Raw genomic sequence first — 23,244 nt, 5'->3', positions numbered from 1 at the left:
AAACAAAAATCTTCCAGGAAAAGAACTCCAGCCGGATTTCATTTCGTTGAACTATTTTATTATGAATTAGTTAAACTCAATACAAATGTAAGTATGATTATATTTATGTACCGATTTGGAGTATTGTATATGCGCTTGTATATATATGCATGTAAATAATACCTGTAACTCTAATTGACTTAAACAATAGTATTCTAATGGAGAGCTTGTACAATAGCTGGCTTAATATTAATTATTATTTCGGATTAAAGCCATAACTTAACATACTCAAACGAAGCAGGTGCATGTGCCAAATGCCAATGGGTAATGGAAATTTGAGTAGGCAGTGGAAAAATAATGGAACTATCATATCAAATGCAAATGCATATTGCTTAATGTGGTTACGGAGAGTGATATGATGTGGCTCTTAGGTTACCTACAACTCGACATGACACACAAAAATTCTCGTTTCAACTACAACTACAGTATGCAACATAATAATATACGATATTGAGCTTTGGCTGGTTACACAAAGTCACCCAATTCTATAGTAATATCAAATTCTACAATGTTTAAGTGTATATCCTTTTGATTTCTAAAATAAATTTTAAATTTTGCTCGATTTGTGTTTGGTCGAATCGTTTTGCGGTTATTGTTTTGTGAGATCCAATTTTGAAGAGCAGCGTTGTAATTAGAAATTGTGTAATGTAAAAGTTCTCTATACATGGAGACATTAAATCTTACGAAAAGTACATGAAAACTCAAGTAAAAACTGCTCATCTTATTATAAACTGGTATCACTTTTGATTATAAATATAAAACCCAGCTTATTTTTAATATAAAATCTTACAAGACGTACAAAGTTGTAGTTTCAGAGAAGTTTAACTACAAACTTAAACATTTCAACTACAACGCTGATCTGCCAGAACCAACTTATTTTATCCATTTTTAATCATTGTGCTCGTTCAGATTATTGCTGTTGGTAGTGCATGGAGGGTTGTTTTGACTGCTGGTTGTCTCAGTCTCGTTATCACTTAAGCAGACAGGATCTACAACTTCGATATCCACTTCAGGAAGCGCTAATTCAGCTACCGCTCCCCCAACAGCTCCCTCGAGCTCATCGGCAGCGGAATGCTTTGGCTTGAAGGTGTTGTTATCAACATTTAGTTTGTAGTTCTTGTAGGGATCTGGAGATCCCGGAGGCTTAAGCTGCTGCGATTGCTGTTGAGCTTGGGTTCCTTGCCTCTGAAGTCGCCTCTGCTGATTGCTAAAAGTGGGACTTTCTGATCTAGCCCGTTGCAGCATAGGACGCTGCTGATGATAGGTGGAATTCGGATCGTAGTCGCGGGATCTCCCGAATTCAAACCCATTCTGCCACTGAACGTGCACATTCTCGTAGGAAGGATCCTCGTACTGATAGTTTCCAGCCACCCTATTGGGGTTTCTTTTATCAGCTCCGTTCCTTAGGCGACTCAAAGTGCTGTGCAATGGGCGAGCTGATGCATTTGTGTCTCTTCGTAGAGTAGAAGCTGCTCCGGCTGCCGCACAAGCTCCAGCGCAGGAACTCTGGAAGCGCACCATATCCTGGGGAAGACCACTTAAACGGGGTGTGCCATACGGATTTGACATCTGAGATGCCACTGAAGCAGTATCGCAACTCACGCAGTCACGGGAAAACATGAAGTTGAAGTCGATCACCTAATATGGATGTAGATAGTGAAATTCGTTTAAGTGGAAAATAAGAATAAAAAAGAGCTTCTACCTTGCAATCGGGTCCCTGGCCAATCCACAACGGCAGCCATTTGTTTACTAGAAGCCACTGCAAACTGGACTTGGAGATCCGATTTAAAGTCCCATTGCCATTGGTATCTCCAGAAGAGCTCGAGCGTGCTGCTGTTGTAGAAGTTTTCTTCGCCAAGGTTACACTCTTTCCCGATCCAGTGGATGTAGTTTTATCTAAAATTGGAGATGCGGCCGTGGAGGATCCTCCCGACTCCTTAGCTGGCTTGCTGGCTGCTTTCACTTTCGGAATGGCACCTGTTGTCCGATTGGCATTGATATTGGATGAGCTTGGAATACTATCCGCCGCAGAATGGTCTTCAACACTTGCTGGTGCTGATCCAGCTGCCCCAGCAGATGAGGATCGGGTTGCTCGCTCCATTGACACATTTGGCGTTAGCGGGGAATTATGGGCAGCCATGGCAGCTGCTGCCGCTCCAGTCGTTTTGTAAATATTAGTCATACTCTGTGAGTTCTCACCATGTAGGCAGCTGAAGAAACTAGAGGCACTGTTTTTCACAGGAACCTTTACATTGGCGTACTCTACTGGAACGGTGGATCCAGCTCCTGTCATATAACCTTGACAATTTGGAACATTGCATGTGCCACTCCCAGCTACGCCAGGGGCGGCTGCTCCTGATCCATTGGCGTTCAATCGAATGTGGCCCACAGTTCCGAAGTGCGAGTGTCCCAATACCGCGTAATGTCCGCCCAAGTTATAGTGGTCAATGTTGCCGCATGACGAGCTAAGGTGTCTTTCAATTCTTCCGATTCCATGACCCAAAACATCTAGACGTGTATAGAGCGGTACTCGATTAGCCGCGGATGTACGGTAAAGTGGCTCATCCCGAATCTGCTCGTAGATGTTCTCGTATCGCATTGTTCCCGCTCCGGCGTAAGGCGAATTGTACCCATCCGTGGACTCCGTGTCGTCGAAACTGCGCTGACGTTGACAGTTGGATCGACTGTTCGTATAAAGTGGAGTACAGCGAAGACCGCTTCCATATCGATTTCCTAGAGTTAAAAATAACGAGTTTAATAAAAATTCATTAGTTATTCCAAAAGTTAAGAACGGCGTTTAAATAAAATGGTAGAAGCTAATAATTGATTTGTACTTCGTGTTTGTTTTGAAGAGTTTCAAGAGCTTTTGCTTCCCATTTGACAACATTAAAAAAAGCTGTTTGTCTAAATAATTCACGAAAAAGAAGGCAACCTAATACAGACAAAGTTGTATAGCTCAAACAAGAGGTAGAAAAGAGTTACAGTCTGAATCCAAGTTTCGTTGGTATTAAAAGTGCCAATAGAGCAAACCGAAATTATCACTTTCCGTAAACTGCCTCCTGCTTGATATTATTCTCAATTCTCACCATTCTGCATATCTATCCTAAAGTTGCGTCTGTATCCAAGGCCAGATCTCACGGCTCTCGGAACGTCATATGCAGAGCAGACTCCGCCGGCGGCAGATCGGTCATACAAATCATTCCTATAGTTATTCATGGGAAGTATGCGTTGAGGTTGTTGTGGCTGTGCTTGCTGCTGCTGCTGTTGTTGTTGTGGTGGTGCTGGAGCTGGTGCTGCTGGTGGTTGCGGATTATTATTGGCATTAGGTTCAGTGGGAGCTGGTGGTTGTTGTTGCGGAATTTCCTCGGCATTTGCAGGGGCATTGGCATTGGCGATGGCTGCAGCTTGATTGCTGTTGCTGCCGCTGTTGCTGTTGTTGCTGGGCTGTCCAATTGGCGCGTAGATGTTCTCGTAGTGCGGATGATTTGGCTGGGGAGCTTGAGCCGGCGCAGCTGGAGCTGCAACCGCTGCAACCCCTCCAACCGGCGCCAGATTACCGTAGATGGCACCACCAATGGCGCCCTCCATCGTGCCCTCCGCCTGGCTATTCTCATCATCCAGCAGTGCGATGGCCAACGAAGCAGCTTGGCTGTAAAGAATCATGAACGTTAATTATAATTTATTTTGGTAACAATGCTTCCATTGACTTACCGGGCCAATGCACCCTGCTCTTCCATTCACATGGGCTTGTCGATCATACACACGCCCGCATAGCTGCGTCCGATGGTCATCAAAGCAGGCAGTATTCTCCAACTGTCCGAGTCTGGGCAGTAGACCTCCACAGAAGCAAGGTTTGAGGTACCATCATCGCCACCGACCACATACAGCAGGCCATCGTGGGCCACTACTCCCGCATTCCGCCGGCAATACGACATATCTGCCACCGAACGCCAGGAGTTCGTTTCACAATCGTAGGCTTCGACGGATCTTCTGACCATGGGACCATCGTGGCCGCCAACGGCATAGAGGATATTGTTCAGTACTCCCACACCTGCGCCACTCCTCCGCGAACTCATTTCCGCCACAGCGACCCATGTGTCCGTACCCGAATTATAGCGCTCCACTGAAGATAGGCACTGGCGAGTGAAGCCATCGTACCCGCCCACGGCATATAGGAGTCCGTGGACGACGCCCACGCCCACAGAACTGCGTCTCGTCGACATGGAGGCGATAAACCGCCAGATGTCAGTCTTGGGATCATACATCTCGGCACTCGACAGACCCGTTGTGCCGTCGAATCCGCCCACGGCGTATATGCAACCATTAAGTACAGCTACTCCCAAGGTAGATCGCCTGGCCTCCATGTTGCTGCAGTTTGCCCACTGATCCGTTGCCGGATCGTAGACATCTACGGTGCGCACACGCAGGGATCCATTGAAACCTCCAACAGCATAGACCTTGTCAGCCAGGACACTTAAGCCGGAGCGGCATCTGCGGTTGGGCATTTCGGCAGCCTGGTACCACTTTTCCTCTCGCAGATCGTACCATTCCACTGATCGAATAGCCTTGGGTGCTTGTCCTCCAATGACGAGCAGAATCTTGGGCATTCCCACCGGCTTCCTGGGCACCGTTCTAGCGGACTTTGTCTCAGTAGGCAGTAGATGGTAGGTCAAGGCCTCAATGATGAGATTCTTGCACACGATATTGCCCTCGAGGAGGACCTCCTTGTCCACGCACTGGGTGATGTACTCCTTGGACAGAAACGGCAGACGCACATGCTCCATGAGCAACGAGGTGAACTGCTCCCGCATCGGAACATCGTAGCGCAGCCAGGCGATGACGCACTCGTAAACGCGCTCCTCATTTGGAACCGAAATCCGGTCGTTGCCAATCAGGCTGATGACCTGCTCGTGCGAGAGGTTCAGAAACTCATCGAACTGGATCACCTCGCTGCAAGTAAACCAAACACAAGTAGTCAGTACTGGGGCGCACGGAATGAGCGGAGTGGCTTAGTAACTTGAATTAATCGCAACCGGTTCAATGGTTATATTGCACATTTGCTTTCGGATTTCCGTCTGTTTAAAGTTAAATTAATTTAATAATTAACTTACTTTGTATCTGACTGATGAAACCAACGAGAACCTAAATATTTCTGAAGCTTTTGTTATTACTCGAGCTATTTCAGTATTTGTATTCGAAAATAAAATGAATATAAGAATATATACGTGATTTTCTGGAACCCCAAAAATTACATCTATAAGTAGATGCTGGGAGACAACAATACGTGACTGTCGCCAATTTTATAGATTTTTTGTTAATAAGCGAATCAGAAAGCCAAGTGGAACTATTTAAATTTGTATGCACCTATGCACACCTATAAACGCATTTAATCGTTTTATATAATAAAAAAAAAATACCTGTTGTCGAGCCTAAAGCACTCAAACTTGGTACACGTTATTACCCTGTGTTATTTCAACTAACTTCGAGCATAACTAAACCTATTTAATGGAAATTGTTGTACGACACCTTTCCATCCTCAAAAGCGGGATGTGCACTTTGAATAAATAATAAATGAATAAGCACTTCACTGGAATATAAGTGGATAACACAGATATCCACACATATAGAACTACTAAATTGACTTTTCCCAATAGATATACTCGAAAAGTAAACAGTGAACAGATACAGAAATGGATTCCTATCTGTAAACAGGCAAATCAAAACAATTTTATATTCGTCTGCCCCTAGTGCGTCATCGCAATCTCGTCACTCACTTGAAATGCTGTTCGATGTAGGTCTCTGCGTAATTGAGAAGTTCCACGCAGGCATGAAGATCGGCGAACTCCCGGATGCCGAGGCAATTACTCGCGTCCAACTGGGTTTGCAGGAAGTCGCAGCAGGCATCTCGCACATCTGTGAGTTGCAGCAGGTTGGCGGCGGTCAAGAGGACCTGCACGTTATCCTCGTTCACCTCCACCGTGGCAGTGTATACGTAGTCGATGAGCAGCTCCAAGGCCCGGGCATCGACACTCTGGAGCGTGATCCTGGCCTGCCGCGACTCCTCGAAGCTGGTGAACATCGCGTAGAAGTACGGACTGCAGGAGGCCAGCACCATGCGGTGGGCGTGGATCTCCACATCGTCGGCCACCAGTATGACATCACAGAGCTGTTTTTGCCTGAAAGAGGTAGAAGTACGTATACATATAAGGTGTAATAAATTTTTTTCTTATACGCAGTAATTTTATTAGTTACCGTCAAGTATCGACAATATTGAGACTTTTAAATCGATTGCAAATATTTCAAATTCAACTAGCATGGCGTCGTTTTGATTGCCAAATAAACAATTTAAAAGCGGGCTAAATATCTTCAAGGCTTGATATATTTGTAAATTAAAGTGTTTGTATTTTTTCGAAAGGAAAATGTTTTGTAAAAAAGAGACGGGGGATGTTTAGCTTTGCAAGTTATGGCGCCATTAAGTCTTGATAACTACTCGAAATCTGAGTCTTTTGTCTCAAAAATTATTATAGTAGTTATTATTATAATAATTATAATAGCAAAAAAAAAAAAGCTGTTTCTTTAGAACCTAATAAAATTTTCGTAATGTATGAACCTCTGGAAATCTTTGTTCAAATCAATTCCCAACAAACAATACAGATTACAACGCTCGGCTTACTTTTTGGGTTACACCACATTCACTTTCGCGCCGAATCCGATTGGACTGAAAAAACTCGTTTTATGTAAGCTGCCAATAAATTTTCCATGCGGCCAGTAGTTTTCCAAAAAATAACCAAATGCGGAAGCGGAATCGGAATACAATTCGAAAACGAATATCATTTCTGCCGCACCAAGTTCAAGGTCGTGGCCCAATGCGAAACCCGAAGGCGTAAGAAACTCATCATAATAAAACCTAGACAATAATTAATGCGAATGGCCGTACGACAAAAGCGGCGTCAAATATACACATAAAGTGTGCAAACACAAATATTAGCAACGGCCAGATAAACAAAGCGAACTGCGCAAATATGCGAGTGACGATCGTCTGACATTTTCAGCGATTTTATTTTCGCATCTTGGCCCAAATCTTAAAACTCGAGAGGCACTCGGTCCACCTGTCCCCGTCCAACATGTAGGGATTGAGTTATGCCCCTTTGTCCGGGAACAGAGGAGGTGGGTTTAATATAGAATGTGGTTAGCACAGTTCTATTTATATCACTTTGAGGTAGGTCATCGAAGAGTTTATCATATTTTGCAAATGAAAGTTTTTGTTCAGATCAGTTTGTTTCGACAAGGAAATAATGACTGGGAAATACTTGACACATTTTTAAGTTGGGCTTCAAATTGGTTTGCTCTTGAACAAGCAATAAATACATTTGTGAATGACTGACTTATAAGGCGACTTTAGTAACTTTTTGAAACATTTCTAGGCGTGCTCATTTACATAATCATTTACATACATAATCTTATGATGCATAGCATACAAATCATATGTAGGTGCTTGCTGAGTGCTAACTATTCCACAGAATAGGTACTATCCAACGCTCTACCCATGGCATTCTTATTGGAAACCTCCACAGGTGGGAATAAAGACATATTGCTAATGATCTCGAATTTGAAGCGTGTATTGGAATTCTAGACCAAGTTCCTCTTTAGCTAAGAATAGTGCCATATATTCTGTATGCAGGGTTCCTGCACTAAGGTCCTGGCCAACCCTGGCTCCTGCTTTGTGCGAAATTACTTAAGTTATAAGTTATCCTGGACAGGATCACCCTGAGCTATCCTTACTTTCTCATCTCGTTCATGGCGTCGAAGGACCGCGCCGTGTGCTGCTCGTTGCTGTACTGCCCCACCGTGCCGCGCTCCTTGCCATTTGGCCGCTGGACATGCTTCTGGGAGCTCTCGTCCAGGGAGTTCTGGCTGGCGTAGCGCAGGAGGCAGCTGCCCCGCTCCAGGCCACTTCCTTCGGCGGCGGGGTTCTGGTGCTGCTGCTGTTGCTGCTGCAGCAGGCGGTTGCGCTGCTGCATGGCTGCCACGCCCACTGCGGCTCCTAGTCCGGGCGGTGGCGCCACGAACTCCGCCCCCGCTCCCCCTTCGTTCTGTGCTTGTTGTTGTGGGTTCTGGCCCTGTTGTTGCTGTTGCTGCTGCTGGTTGTTGTTGCTGTTGCCATTGCTTAGGTTGCTCATAATACCGATCGTGTATTTGGTTAGCAGCGCACTCAGAGCTATCATCCGAAAACGGATCGGAGTCGGAAGTCGGAGCGAATCGAAGGTGCCTCGCCTGGTCGGAAAAAACAAACCGAGCTGGTGAAAAATTGTACACTTTTTGGACGCGAACAGAGCAGTGTGACCAGTATCGGGGTGGCCGCAAATTACCCCTAGCGATGAGTACTCATCGATGCCCGATAGGCATTTTTAACCTGTTTCCACTGTGCTGGTTGCTAACAACTATCAAAATAATTAGAAACTCATTTTATATTTGAAATTTTTAACTGGCTCTGTGCTGCTTTATTTTCATTACATTTTAAACTCCTTTACCCTTTTAATTTGTATTTATACTTATTAATTACAAAAATAGTGCACACAGAATGTTAAATTGGCTTCCAACAGAACACAGATTACGAAAATCACAGAATAAATTCATTACGAATTGATTTTCAGAACACAAGTTTATAAATCAAAGTAAGAAATCTGTACTTCATTGTTGATTAATCCTCTTTTGTAAAAAATGCACTTCTTTACCTTTGAAAATAAGAAAATGTATAATACTTTTGTTCATTAAACAAATTGCAAATGCCATGGTATTGAAATATTATAAGAAGACTTTCTTAAATGGCTGTGCACTGTATGAATTTAATTTCAAACCCCTGATTCAATACACACTTTGATTTTTTGCTAATATCTTGTTCAACTTTATTTGTTTGGCTTTCTTTTTTCGATTTTGTTTTTGAATATTGATACTCATGCTCATCAACTTTTGGATATGTAAAATACATTAAGTAGGTTGGGAAACAACTGCTTATTGAATGTTTACGAATAACAGCAACCACCTAGTTAGGAATACACGATTTATAATTCAATATATTTAATATAGCTACGGCTTATGCGAAAATCGGTAATATTTACAAATGCTCTACACGCAACTACAACTGACAGTTTTGTAAAAACGAAGCACTCGCTTGGGAACGAAGTCACTTCGAATAAATAAATAAAATATATTTATAAATAGGCGAAAATTACATTTGGAAATTTGGCTAATGAGAGAGTTTTACACTAACTAAGCTGTATTTGTATCTCATATTTACACGTAACAGTAACACATAATTTAGATTCCATACTTCAAATAAATACATCGAAATATTACAAGAATACCAGCGAATACGGAAAGCTAGATTGGCCTTTCTTTTTGCAATACTTATGTCTGTAGGAGAGGGGTTGCTTTAGGTAGTAATACTTAGTTTATAGTACAATTAGCTATCTGCGATTTTGATTCTACATTCCGCCGACTCGCTCTCGCTCCCAAGAATGCCACAACTCAAAAATCTATCCGAGTTACATTCTTATCTATGAGATATGGTACGCATTTGGTTTTTGATCCATGACAGTCTTGTAGCGAGCTGGCGATTTTGTTGTGTTCTCATGCTTCCGTAGCTTATGCTTTCCGTTTGTTCTTTAAACTTATGGTGGCGGCACACGCTGCACTGGGATTGTCTCAGGTTGAGTTTTGGTTTCTGGGATGGGTCCCCCCCTCCGGATGCTTCCTGTCCATCAGGAGGAGGAGTGGCGCTCCGGCGTGGAGACCGTCTTCTGGTAGCAATTCAGATTGGCCGACATCCGGCCGAAGGCGGCTGCCATGCGGTTGGGCAGCCTGCTGAGGTGCTCCTGGAGATTGGAGGATCTGGAGGAGGACGCGGCCGATGGAGCTGACGGAGCCGACGGACCCGACGCTGTGGTGACCTGCTGCAGCTGGGCCACCACCTCGGCGTGCTGCACATAGGAGACCCGGATGTTGACCCCCTCGTCGTCGTCCTCGTCCACCTCGCTGCCGCTCTCCACGTCCTCGTAGTAGGTGAAGCCCACGCCCACCTGCTGCTCCTCCCGCTATACATCGCCGTAGTACGGCACCGGGGTGTTCTGGTCGATGGGCTTGACGCGCAGCTTCTGCTTGTAGTGGTACTCCTTGAGGTAGCTCTTCAGCCGACCGGGCAGCTCCATCTGGTTGATCCCATCGTAGCTGGTGTTGGACACAATTGTCGCCCGGGACAGCTGCTGCAGGGAGAAGGTCTGCCTTCTGTGGAGGGGTATCGTCAGGCAGGGCTCGAAGAACATCACGCAGGCGGGGTCCTTGTAGTGCTCCAGGAGTCCTGTCACCGTGGGCGCCGTGAACACACACGGGTCGTGGCAGTCGAAGCTGTGGAGAAGAATGGGTATCGTTAGGCACCGTTTCGCTTTCATTGGAAATATGTTTTAAAGTTTTTAAAAGTTAAAAGTCTTTAAAAGTTGAAAAAAACAAATATTGGATCTACTTTAAGTTATTTCTTGAAGTCTATCATCATGAATTAAAATAAAACCCATTATAAGCATTTAATCGGAATTCCCCGGAATTGTCTATCATATTTCGTGCACTCATGCATGTCAACTGCGGATTCCGAGAACTCCGTCGAGATAAGGACGAGTGCTCACCTGAACTTGTGACCGCTCTGCTCGATGCGGGCGTGCAGTGACCTGCCGTACTTGCGGAATGTGACCGAGAAGAGGAACTCCTCCTGGGCGGAGTCGCGCAGCAGGAACGTGCCCTCCGGCTTGCCTTCGAGCAGGTGCTCCGCCTCGTAGCGGTCCATCTTGCCCCAGTAGAAGCTGCTGTTCGTGATCCTCTCCAGATCGGGAACCAGGCAGTGCATGAAATCGATTTGCGAGTGCACGGTCATGTTGCGGGCTCCGATTCCGGCATGGCCGCCTGCCACTCCGGCGGGGGCGACCGAGGCCAGGGGGCGTGGCTGAGGCTGAGGCGGAGTCTGGGGCGACTGGGGGGCGGGCTCGGTGACCACAGTTACCCGGCCGCCATTGGGCGACTCGACCACGAAGCGCGGCGATGTAATCCGAATGATGACCTGGTGATGGTGATGGCTCGCGTCCGGAACGGCGACGGAATTCCGCTTCCTCTGACTCTGCATGCGGTGCTGGGAACTCCCATACGAGGTGCCCAGCGTGGGCGGTGTGGAGCGGCGGTCTGCCGGCCGGGACTTCCTCGGAACCGTCGCCACCGCACCACCGGCGTCCTTCTTATTGCTCACGGAACTGCTGCTCGGCAGCATGTCCCTCAATCCTCGGAAGGCGTCGCGGCACTTGCACTTGCAGCACCGCCGCTTCGAGGATGTGGACGTGGATGTGGATGTGGACGCGGATGCGGATCCGGAGGCGGAGGATGTTGCTGCGCCCATTGATAGTGCTTTACTGCTGCGACTGCGGCAGCAACTGTTGCTATTATTGCTTCTGGAAACTGTTTTTCGGAGAACAGAATTTATTAGTAATTTGATTCACTTAAATTTGATGAGATTAGGTCGGCTTCTCTTTTATATTGGTCTGTCGTGCACAGTGAAAAATTCTGAATGTACAAAATTCCCCTGGATGTACCACACACATTTCGGCGAATTCACTGATATTTCAGGTCAGTGGAAAGTGGTAATTTGAAGGCCACTTTTGGCAATTAATATTAATTCGAAATCACATCGGTTCAGATTGTTTTGGATGGATCTAAAGGCTGCTTGGTTTTGAACACACTTCATAAAGGGTGAGAAATTCGAGTATCTATTAGCACGCAACTTTAAGGTTCGACATGATGTCACTACCTGATTGGATTTCACCACGCGGTTAAATATTCGAAATCACCCCAAGTCTAATTCGCTGCGAAATAGGCGTAGTTTTCACTAATAATTGGTAATTAATATTCGGTAATGATTCGGTAAGCCGAATGATTTTTCACTGTGCACTTTCCCACTTGCGGAGATCGCACTCTCACACTTCGACTCTTGCGTTTGCCCACCTTGCTTGCTGCTGTGTTGCGTTCCCGCCGACAACATATTGCTGACTGGCAGCGACTCGAGCACTTCGCAATACTCGACGACTTCGGCCTCGTGGTTGTGGTGGATGTGGCTGTTGCTGTTGCTGCGGCTGTTGCTGCGACTGTTGCTGCGGCTGTTACTGCGACGCCGACGCAGCAGCGACTCATCCAGGTCGTCATCGTCGGCGACGTCGCCCTCCTCCACGGGGCAGTTGTCGTGCAGTTGTAACGTACTTATCGCAGCGCCGACGCTTCCCGCTAAATTGTTGTTATTCACGGGCTGTCGCTCGGTTTTTGGCGCTTCCGCCGAACTGCCAGCAGTTCGATTTGTCACCACGCCCACTTCCCCGTGGCCGCCCTCCAGCGTCACATTCACAATCTGGCCATTTGCATTCAGCGAGTCCGCAGACAGGGAGGCGTCGATGGCACCACCTTCGCAGTGGCGCTGCTGCTCCCCCTGCTCCTCCTGCTGCGCCAGCATTTCCACCTGACCGGCGGCTACCGAGTTGCCGTTCTCCATTTTGGCCAGCTGGATTTTGATGATGATCTGACGCACTTCCGCCGGCGATGTGGCGGCTGTGGCCTCCGTGAGGATCTCTTCCACCTGCAGCTCCTCCTCGTCCAGTCCGATCGTCTCCACTAGTGCTGCGGATTGCCTGGTGCTGGAGCTCTTTTCCTGGCTATTGGCGCGTGCTGAGAACTTGCTGAGGTGATGACCCATTGGAAGCTCGAGATGGGGCAAAGTCCTTGTTTGCGTGGACTTCTGGTAGCCTTCTGTGGCTTTCTGGAATGGAGGAATGGGAGGAATGGTTATACACTCGGTTTACAATCGAACATGTAATGCTTATTGCTAGCATATTGATTTGCTTATACATTCTAAACATTTAGTGGGAATTGACACTAAAATACACACTTCAAACAGTGATTATTACATTGGGTAAGAGGAGATCCCGCCGTTAATTTCGAGTTAGTTATTGACTAGCTCAGTTAGCATGTTTCGATTTCGTTAATATTTGCTGTCAGCAGCGCATTTCGCAAGATCCAGAAATAGCCAGGTTCCGAGTGGAACGAGTTTTGCCCAGTTTCCCCAGCGGCGTGCGAAGCATCTTGACCTACGGCAAAGAGCCAATCCACTTGCTGGGGCTTCACCAGTGCATCAATTAGCCACTTGGTCAGGCGGAGCAGTTGCACAGTGGCAAAAGGGACTCCCTCCGTCGCCGGTCAAATGGGCAATTAACTGCCGCCACTGTCTAACTATTCTGATTAATGGTCTTCCCCCCAGCTGATCTTCTGTGGCACAGAGTATGCATATCTCCCCCACGAACTGACTCATTCCCGGAGGGATCTGCGGGACATGGAGATCTGGGGGATCTGGTTGAGCTGGGGGATCTGGGGGATCTTGTTGGTCTGGGTGATCTCGTCATGCAGATGAGGACAATAAACAACGGCATTCCAATCCCACGCATCAGTTGGTGCTCCCACGAAGAGCAAGTACAATCGCACATTGGCTCACCAACGAAATCGTAATGGGCTCCTCCTATTTTTAGAAACCTGCCCATGGAGAGTCGATGAATCAATGTGGAAGGCGGGTACACACGACGCCATGCACGTAGTCGCATCCTTCAATCGCACATGAGTGGCTTGTAGGTCAAGTTGCCCTCATTATCTCCAGAAAGCACACATTCACAGAACATTCACTGTTTAATTCTACTTAATTCGTGGGCACGTCATTTCGTCTCTCCGGAAAATGGTCTTTCCGCTGGGCAACTGAATTCGCACTGTCAAATCCTTATCGCACCCAAATCACCAGGATGAGTCACCACCGAGTTCCCAAGTTGGGCCATGTACGGAATGGGAGCCAAGGTACCCGTGAAGAGCACTGGTTGGACTATTTACTGACTCATCCGCAAGTGGTTGGAATTCGTGGTAGTTACTTGAAAGTCGGAAGTACGGCGATGAGTATGAGAATGAGTATGTCACTGCTGTTTGTCAGCCGAATTCTGCAGGTGGCTTTTCCCCCAATGGCGAAATAATTGGATCACCGATTGGCTAATGACGCCTTCTGATTGCTCGATGGTGATCCGCGATGAGGGGTAGGTAACAATAAATGAATATACAATACTTGACATCATTGGTTCGTATCAAGATAAGAGTGGAAAGCAATTTATTCTTAGAACTCACAACTAACTAGAACATATTCCGAATTCTTTGGATTCAAGAGCTACTAGAACAGACCAGAATTCATATTTTAATGATCCGAGAAGAGACTATTCCGCGCAACAATCTATTGCGAATTCAGGGGAATATGAGATTGCCTTAAATAGAAATCAGACGCATGTACATATGTGTTTTATTATTCCCAGTTCGTGTTATCTGCTCGATATTTAAAGTCTGCCAAGCACGCACTCCCCCTTGAAATACGCCTTATTTTGACCATAAACTCAGTATTCGCGCTAATGATTAAGATCGCGCTGTTTATGTGAACTAATCAAGATTGTTTATCGCAGCGATGAACTAAACATTACCAAAATTTCCAGGACTTGGGCGGAAAGAATGATAATCAATTCCGGGAATCCTGCGGCAATTGCAGTGGCGGGTTTTGCAGAATTCCCTCGCCCATATAATTCGACTTGATTTGGGTGGGCCGTCGGCTGTTGGCAGTCGGCCGTCAATGGGGAATTCGCTGGAACAATGATTGCAGACGAGTTCGCCGTCTATCACTTCAAACTTATCGAACGACGTTCGACCTCGGCTGATATGAAGCCCGAGCGATTTCCGTGGAATTCCCTTGTGTTAATCACCTAACGACTGTCGCCTAACGAGGGTATCCACATATGTACGTACATACATATATGTATGTAATATATGTACTTAGGTACATATGTACGTACAGTCATATGTGAGCGCCTAATCAAACATAAAGGGAGACCTTGTTGAACAATCCAGGCAATTAACAGTGCATATATTCTCACAACTTTCCCAAAAATGCAAGGGAAAATATTGAAGTCGCTTCCCGGAAATGCGACCCCCGCAAGCGGTAAACAGTCAAAAATTGCAGCTTTTTAACGAGAATCGAGGAATTATAAATGAAGTGTTTTAGCCGGAAAACGGTATGTGCGGCCCCAGCCGTCCAAATTATAGGGTGTCCAATGGGTCATAATGCCCCAGCGACTCCATTTGTATGCACCGTTGGCTGTCCAACGGTAACGGTAATTCGCACACTTATAGATACGTACTACGTAGTACGTACAGTAGATACTTTTTCACTTTTCATGCACGACTCCATACCCCATGCCGCACGTGCCACAGGCAATTTATCGCATTCAAATCGTACGATTGGATCAGGTGAGTGAGTAATCAATACATTCTGGCCAACGCTAACGCTAACGTTTGTTTGACACGATCGTTCGCATTAACCGCAGATAATTATTATCATCTTTCCCCAAGCGAGAGACTCAGCGACTCGACTCCGGCAACCTTTGCTGTGTATTTACGACTATGATGAAATACAAAGAGTGACTTGAACTCAAGATTCAACTTCAGATTCCAAGAGACCCGCATGAGACGGCAGCCAGCTAACAAAATTTTTCAATGGAAATACAAAACTGAAACGGCGGATCAACTGAACTCGGGTCGGGTCGGGCAGGAGGGACTGGATCCGCTTGGCCAGCTGCACTGAGACAATAACCGAGTGCCTAATTTTAGCTATAAATATGTACCTCAAAAAATTCGAATCACTTTAGAATTATAGGAATGGGAGACGATGCATCCAAAAACCATTGAAATCATAATGAAGTATTATTTGAAAGAAACTCTTAAGATCCCAATAGTAAGCCCATCCAAAAGAATTCTCTTTTCGCTCTGTGCACCTCGAGGGTATCCGTAGGTAGGACAGGCGCTCCATGAGTCACTCAGACAATGAGTAGCAGCAGGCTGTCCGAGGACCGAATCGCGGGGCAAGCTGCACACAACGCCGTGCATTTCTACCGACCGAGTATTTACAGGTATTTCGAGGGCTCGTCGAGCTGAACTTTTGCCTACCTTCTTACTTCTTACATTTAGTTTTTACTTTTATTTTTCTTTCTCCCCGCTCCTGGCAGTTGCCACGCGGGGCAACTTCAGCAGGCAGCTGAAGTCTTTCTGCGCCGTTGCAGACAATGCGAAATTTCGTCAGAAATCCAAATGCGGATAATGATCTAATACATAACTTGTTCGGGGTAAAAATGTTGATAAATGTTGCCGGCCAGCGACGGATGGCGATGGGCGAAAGAAAGCCAACAACACCGAGTGGCTTGAACGTTTCACTGTTTCAATGTTTGAATGGCTAATAAGGGACTCCTAATGAACGGGGGATTCACCCCTCAGAAATGCTGTGAAAAATGTGCAGAATCGGAGAGAAGATACATGTGTAGGAATACAAATGTGAAGCAGAAAAGTGAATTTATTTGCATTTATCACAGATTTATAGGCAACGGTATCTCTAAAAATAGTCAAAACCAATATACATAAATACGAAACAAGGTTTGGGCTCAAACGAATGAATGGATTAAGAAAAATGTAGATTAATTTAAAACTGTGAAGCACGCTCATTCGGACAGCTTGAAACAAACAGGGGAATCACAAGCCTACAACTTAAGAAGTGAATATTCAAAAGGGGTTGGGTAACAATAATGAACTCATACAAGAATTGCCAATTTGTACTGTACCCGTTACAGGGATTTTTCTACGCAAGTTCAAACAATTCAAATCCAATCATACTATTCGTAAGTGAATATTTTTGTACATGGACCGCGCCCCGTCGTCAAGGCCCGTTATTAAAAAACCATTTGGAGCCCGGCACTCGAAATGAGTTTTGTAACCTTCCCAGCCAACTTGGCCAACAACAATTCAGTCATGGCTCAGCTGGCTGTCCCACTGTAGGTATTATGTTTTACGCAGAAATTGTCACAACAATGCAGCAAAAGCAACAGGCAAAGAGCAGCACGAATTGCGGTCAACGGGGCGTATGGGGGACGCGCTGTGGGCAAGTGCAAAAGTGAGCCACACAAAGCCACAAAGGAGCCGAGATCAGGAGTCAAACAAGCAGCTGGATACTCTACTAATACATTAGTAGGTTTCTGTGTTCCTCAAACAAATCGGATAGTGAGGGATGAGTACAACTTGATCATAGCTTCATTTTACATTTCCAGCCTACAAATATCTACATAATTGCAATGCTGCAGTAAAGTTATTAACTGAGACTATTTATTGGCAGTAAGCCCAGTAAGGTGCTAACAAGATGATCACGAAGTTGGCATAGGTTGAAAACAAAATAAATATTTTATTATATGTGCATTATATGTGCGAGACTTGCGAAGAACCCAGCAGACCCTGTTGCCAAGTGAAGGAATCCGCGCTGAGAAGAAACCCCAACAACAATGAAAAAGCCAGCGACTCGACTCAGAAGCGAAAAGTGCGCGGGGTGGAGGCGTAGGATTTTAAGGCGAATTCAATTACTTTTTGTTGCTGCCGACATCGCTTCTTATATTTTGTATTTCTCTTTTTGTTTCCATTTTTGCCATTTTGCTTTGCATTTACTGGGAATTCGCAAATGAAGTTCGCTCGAAAATAAAATCACATGCAAAGCGGAGCAGTAAAGTGCCGAAGAAACTGGAGTGGGGCATGTTGGGGTGTATGGGGGAACTCGGGGGTCTTGGGAAAGTGTATTTCGTTTTGATATATTTTTTCGCAGGAAAATTGAAATGAGATTTATTACGCTTCGGGCACTCGGTTCGAGATTTGCCCATTCATTGCGCCGCGGGTCGAAAGTGATAAATAAACAAACGCCTCTCATCATCAAGGCGATGCGGCATTCAAACCCATCTATATACATATGTATATATGTCATATGTAGGATATATGAATGTTTGGAACTTTAATTAGCGATTCCAGCAAAATCGCTCGACCAGGGGCTAAACAAAGTTCGTGACTGATTGTGTTCGACGGGGTCTTGAGGGGCCTAGTGGTACAATAGCTCCATTGACGTAGCAGCACACTTTGTTTATATTACGTTTGCGCCCGAATCTGTTATCTCGCTCGCCCTCTCTCTTATCGCGAGGGGTGAGGGGTGGTGTTGATTATCTAGGCCCGAAAACGATAATAACGAAAATAATAATATTAACATTTAATGTGAAGAGAGGCGATTTCTTGGAAATTCGCACACAGCGGACTCACAGCGCTCCATTATAAATCCATCGCACTCACACTCACAATCGCTCACTCACTCACTCACATGGGCGGAAAAATTCCTGGAAAATATGCACACGGTACTCACATGCCGGTGAAGTCATGGAGTTTCTGGATCTGGGCATGTGTGTGCGGTTTTCTGATTAAACGAAAGCACTAACGAAAATTCAACTTAATTCGCCCCAGGTCCGGGTTAAACCCGAACCTATCTAGTTCTTTTCCGCCGCTTCGCTTCTGGCCAAAACAAAGTAAGATGGTTTCCCCAGATACATTTGAGTCGCGGGCTCTCCTTTTGTCTGCGTTGATCCGAAGTTACGACCAAGAACTTTGGTTACGGAAACAGTAACGGAACACCAACTACCTGAGTACATATTGTATTTACATACACACGAGTGTTCGAGGAGTGCGCGGGATTTGTTGTGGTCGCATTGTGATATCACAATCGCATTATCACGAACGATGTCTCACAAATAGACCACAAGTTCTGAGCTTATCACGGAGATTACTGGGCAGAACTTACATAGCTAGAACAACTAGTAATAAGAGGTTCTAAGCGACTAGTTTAAGGTATCTAGAACAGTGTAATTATTGGTGACTTCTAATTCTGAGCTCAAGGGAGTGAGAGCAATGAAATATGTACCTTTCGACCTGTTACTAATTCGAATGATGATGATAAGCTCAAGCACTCCTTCACTTTCAAAAGGCATTACCTACCCCAAGTTAATAGAAACGTGACTGCGGTTCTGCTGCCATTTGTAAACTAATCAATATGAAGCTGTTTAGATTTACCTGCTTGAAGCTTCGAACGGAGTTCTTAACTGAATACTTCTTGACAAGTACGCGGCTTTTTATTAACCGATACGGCAGCTAACAATGGGTTGATAGATTAAACATATATACACATGTATGTTATATATTTCTACCAACTTGTGAGGCTTTAAATATAGCGATTACGAAATCAGCTATCTCAGGAATTAAATCGACCTTTGCCAATAAGTAGTCAGCACATACACACTATACAAATTCATTGATAAATTACTACGAACCGCGCAATAAACACTAGCCACATACTACATACATATGTACATACGAATATTCACCCACCAGCCACTCGCAAACAAATTCGCTTATCAACAGAAACGCTTGCAAAGTGGAAACGAAACGGAATTCTAAGAACAATCAAAAGCATTTCGTTGGCTTTTCCAGGGAAAAGCAAATACATATGTAGGTAAGTGGGTGGTGAGGGGTGAAGGCTGACATGCGCCGAGATAACGATAAGGATAAGGAGGGGGGAGGAACCCACTGGGGGTAAGGTCAAGGCATTAGAAATTATTATTATTAATAATGTCGCCGCCCAGGGATTTCAGACTTCTGATTTCGAGACGCGCTTATCAAACAGAAACATTTGCATAAGCCACACTTGAACTGGTTTTGGGTGTTGGTTGGTTTTTCAAACCATGTTCGGTTTAATTTTATGGGTCATGCTGCCAATGGGTTACTATGGGAATTGAGAAATATTGTTATATTTCAAAGCCATTCAACTGGCATATATGTACATATGTACATCTGTATGTATATACTGGATTACCCAGAGTATCTTAATTTAGCCAGAAAATAACTTCTGCGCTTTCCAGAGCATGAATTACCTTATAGTTTTCTGGATAGTCGTGCCAATTACTGTGCAACTGCAGTGGGTTCGATGTAATTGCTGTTCGACGGAAGCAAGCCAAGTTAGAATTACGGAAAATCTACTTAATAGATAAGTTCTGTGTGCTGTAACCGAGATTATGTGAACATACATATACAAATATGAACATACATACATACATATATGGAATATTGCTGGAGAATCTGATCTGCTGAAGAATTTCGAAGTTAATTCAGCACTCTTGTGACCTTATAACTGTAAATAGAAACATCTATGTACATAGTATGTGTCCGATTTTCTATGGATTGCAGTTCCCTGTAAATCCTCCCCATATGGAACCCCTCGTTTCCCTTTGTGAGCCCACTCGAGATCCACTCACACACTCACAATTGAGTGTTTTGCCCACATTTCACTTTTGGCATTGCGTTTCAATTGAACAAATTCACGCGAACAATTAACAATAAACAACAACAAATTTCCGACGAAAATCTCATCGAAAAATAGGGAAAAGCAAACAACAATGGGATGAAAGAGAGAAAGAGAAACAGAGCTGGTGGGTGGAGGTGCGAGAAAGAGGCCAACGGTCTACCTATGATTGGTGTGCGAAAGAGACGAAGAAGACTTTTCGGTTGCTGGGCAGACAATTTGGCATTTTTTCGCAAGATCGCTATATGCCTCTCCCTCTGGGCAGCTGCTGTCCCGCTCCAACACTCACACTGCACTTATCCTGTGTTCTGTTCGAGAAACCATTTCACGGGAAAAGCTATTAAAAAAAATTGAAAACGCTCTCAAGTTTAATACGAAAATTCAAGGAAATGAGCGGAAGAAGATGGTAAAAGCGGGTTTTACCAAGAATAATCAAAAAGTGCACACACACGCGCGCACTCACATACATGCACAGGCACACGGAGAGAAACGAGCGCAGACAACAACAACTTGACGCATTACAAACCAAGTTAATAACACCTTTCCTCCGAAGGGTACAACTACGACTACAACAACACCAGCAAGAGGAGGAGGAGGAGGCGGAGGACCGCTGTTCCCATGTTCCCCTACCAACCTTCCTCCTCCCTCTAACCCTCCCTCCCTCTCCCGAACCCATTGTTGTTGTACGGCTTCGGCCGAATTCAGCCGCTACACCTTTACATTCATACGCCTTTAGCAAGAAGCCATGGCCAACAACAGGGCCCAGCAACAACAACCACTTTGCTGTAGGCCAGAGCAGCAGCAACCAGGCCTCGATCTCGATATTGGTAGTGGTGCGGCTGGGAGAGCAGTGCAGGTACGGTGAAGCCTCACTGCGGAACAACTAACCGGATACAACATAAGTTCGCTTTCGTAAAAGTTAACTGTAGTCAATGTTTAAGGTATTTTGTTTTTATTTTGCCCTGTCACAAGATGAAATTACAAATTTATCTATGGCGGTTAATATATGATAACGAAGTACGATACGATATGATAACGAAATGATGGGACTGTCAGTAGGATTATAGTCAAAAACACTAAGTATAGTAGGCAACTGACATATTTTTAAATCATAAACCGTTTTCCAATCAACTGTAAACTAAGGGACTCTATTAACTATGATATGTACATAAGTTAGTTTATTAAGAAGCTTAGCTTATTAAGAAGCGTGACAATCCAGCGATACAACCCAGCATGAAGATACTTTTCCCAAAGTAAGTGAAAACTATTTCCAACAACTATTTCCCTAATTACTTAAAGAAGTCGCCGATTTCGAGCGCCAAGCACAACATGGGTAAGTCAATACGAGTTCCGACAGTTCATGTAATCAGGGATATTCGATATGGTTATGTTTGTCGTGGGAAAACACAGGGGGGAATGTGAGTAAGTGGTTGCCTTTTGCGGGTGCGTGCGCCCCAGCGAGGCTTCACTGTATCCGCATCTGCTCGTGCGCTTGCATCTGAATCTGTGTTCGTATCCCGCACCGCTGTGTGCGTTTCAGTTTCGAGTCTGTGTGAGGGCCAGCTTCATTTCAGTTTCAGCTTGGCTTGCGGTGTTAAATGTTTGCAGCAGCATTTTTCATTCAATAGCCCGAGCAGCAAGAACAACAACTACAACAACGGCAGCTGGCTGCCAACATCATCACACAAGCGCACACACACACACACACACACACAGCCGCACGAACCACTCCGAGTGCCCGCGTGTGTGTGTGCGAGAGTCCGCCTGTGTATCTGTGAGAGTGAGTGCGAGTACGAGTATCTTTGTATCTGCTGGTTCGCCTGGGCTGTCTGTCACTTCTCAGAAATCGGTCTAAATTAGAAAATGCGTTTCTGGGAATTTCGTATCGCTCTTTTGGGCCCACGGAGCTCAGCGAACGTATAAAAAGTGTATATATTGTAAATATATATTGTAGCTGTGCGCCCGCGATTCCCCTTACGCCCAGTTCGCGGAATACTGCGCCTTTCCCCAATAAATTTATCAATGGCATTTGCAAATATTATATAGCAAACTGGGCAACTATTTATTTTGCTTAGTAATTTATGCAAACAGCGAGCGATTCACGGAATTCCAACCACCACAAAGTGCCAAACACCTCAGACACTTTTAATTTACCTCTACTTCGATGTTCGATCTGCTGACTCTTTTTTGGTTTCGGTGTGCTCGTTACTTTTGGCTAGTTGGCAATTTGGCTAAACCGTAGTTTAAGCATATTTTAGTTTTGCCTCAGAAGGTGTGTATTTCACGCTATTTTCACGTTATCTCTTTCGTCGTCGGGTGACACAAACACACTCACTCGCGAACACTAATTGCACTTTTCGATCTGCGATGGCACTGCACGCATTCCACTCGACAGTGTGCACTTCTTTCCACTAACTTGTGCAATTTCTCTCGACGAAACGAAACGAAACCACGCACGAATACGAAGAAGTATCGCTTCCCCGAAAAGTATCTGTATCTTTCGCTCTGCGTCCGCTTCGGTCCGCTTATCCAGTGTGACTGCCGACGGAATCGCAATCCATACTGCGACCCACTAAAAAAATACTAAATTGGAAATACTAGTATACTGAAAAATAGTATAAATCAAAAAGGAGACCTTTCATAAAGCTGTTATCAACTTTTCGGTTGTTATTATTTAATTATTGTCTATAGGTTTTTACATTCTACAGTCTGACATTTTGCACCGCCTTTTGTTTTGGTGCAATAACCAGGGCTCCTGAGCACAGCAAACCATTTAGGTTTTACGAAAGAGTTGGCAGCCCTCCCCATCAGCAACAATATCAAAACTGTCCGTTTGTTTATGTTGAAGATGA

General features: G+C 45.0%; 2 protein-coding genes across 2 annotated transcripts; both read right to left on the bottom strand.

Annotated features, from left to right (window-relative positions):
- Positions 1 to 36: 36 nt before the first annotated feature.
- On the bottom strand, positions 37 to 8,394 carry LOC122614913 (ring canal kelch protein). Its single transcript, XM_043789655.1, has 6 exons — positions 7,822 to 8,394; positions 5,814 to 6,215; positions 3,751 to 4,989; positions 3,126 to 3,688; positions 1,742 to 2,772; positions 37 to 1,677 (listed from the first exon to the last, which is right to left on the bottom strand). The coding sequence occupies exons 1-6, from the start codon at positions 8,262 to 8,264 to the stop codon at positions 928 to 930; spliced, it is 4,428 nt and encodes a 1,475-aa protein (XP_043645590.1). The 5' UTR covers positions 8,265 to 8,394; the 3' UTR covers positions 37 to 927.
- Positions 8,395 to 10,002: 1,608 nt separating this feature from the next.
- Positions 10,003 to 22,912, bottom strand: LOC122612354. The gene is made up of 4 exons (XM_043785907.1): positions 22,547 to 22,912; positions 12,076 to 12,877; positions 10,716 to 11,532; positions 10,003 to 10,443 (listed from the first exon to the last, which is right to left on the bottom strand). Exons 2-4 carry the CDS (start codon positions 12,812 to 12,814, stop codon positions 10,134 to 10,136), a joined length of 1,866 nt encoding a protein of 621 aa, XP_043641842.1. The 5' UTR covers positions 12,815 to 12,877; positions 22,547 to 22,912; the 3' UTR covers positions 10,003 to 10,133.
- Between the last annotated feature and the right edge of the window lie 332 nt (positions 22,913 to 23,244).

This window comes from Drosophila teissieri, chromosome 2R, assembly GCF_016746235.2.
Source record: "Drosophila teissieri strain GT53w chromosome 2R, Prin_Dtei_1.1, whole genome shotgun sequence".
NCBI lineage: Eukaryota > Metazoa > Arthropoda > Insecta > Diptera > Drosophilidae > Drosophila > Drosophila teissieri.
This window is presented reverse-complemented; position numbering and strand designations above follow the sequence as displayed.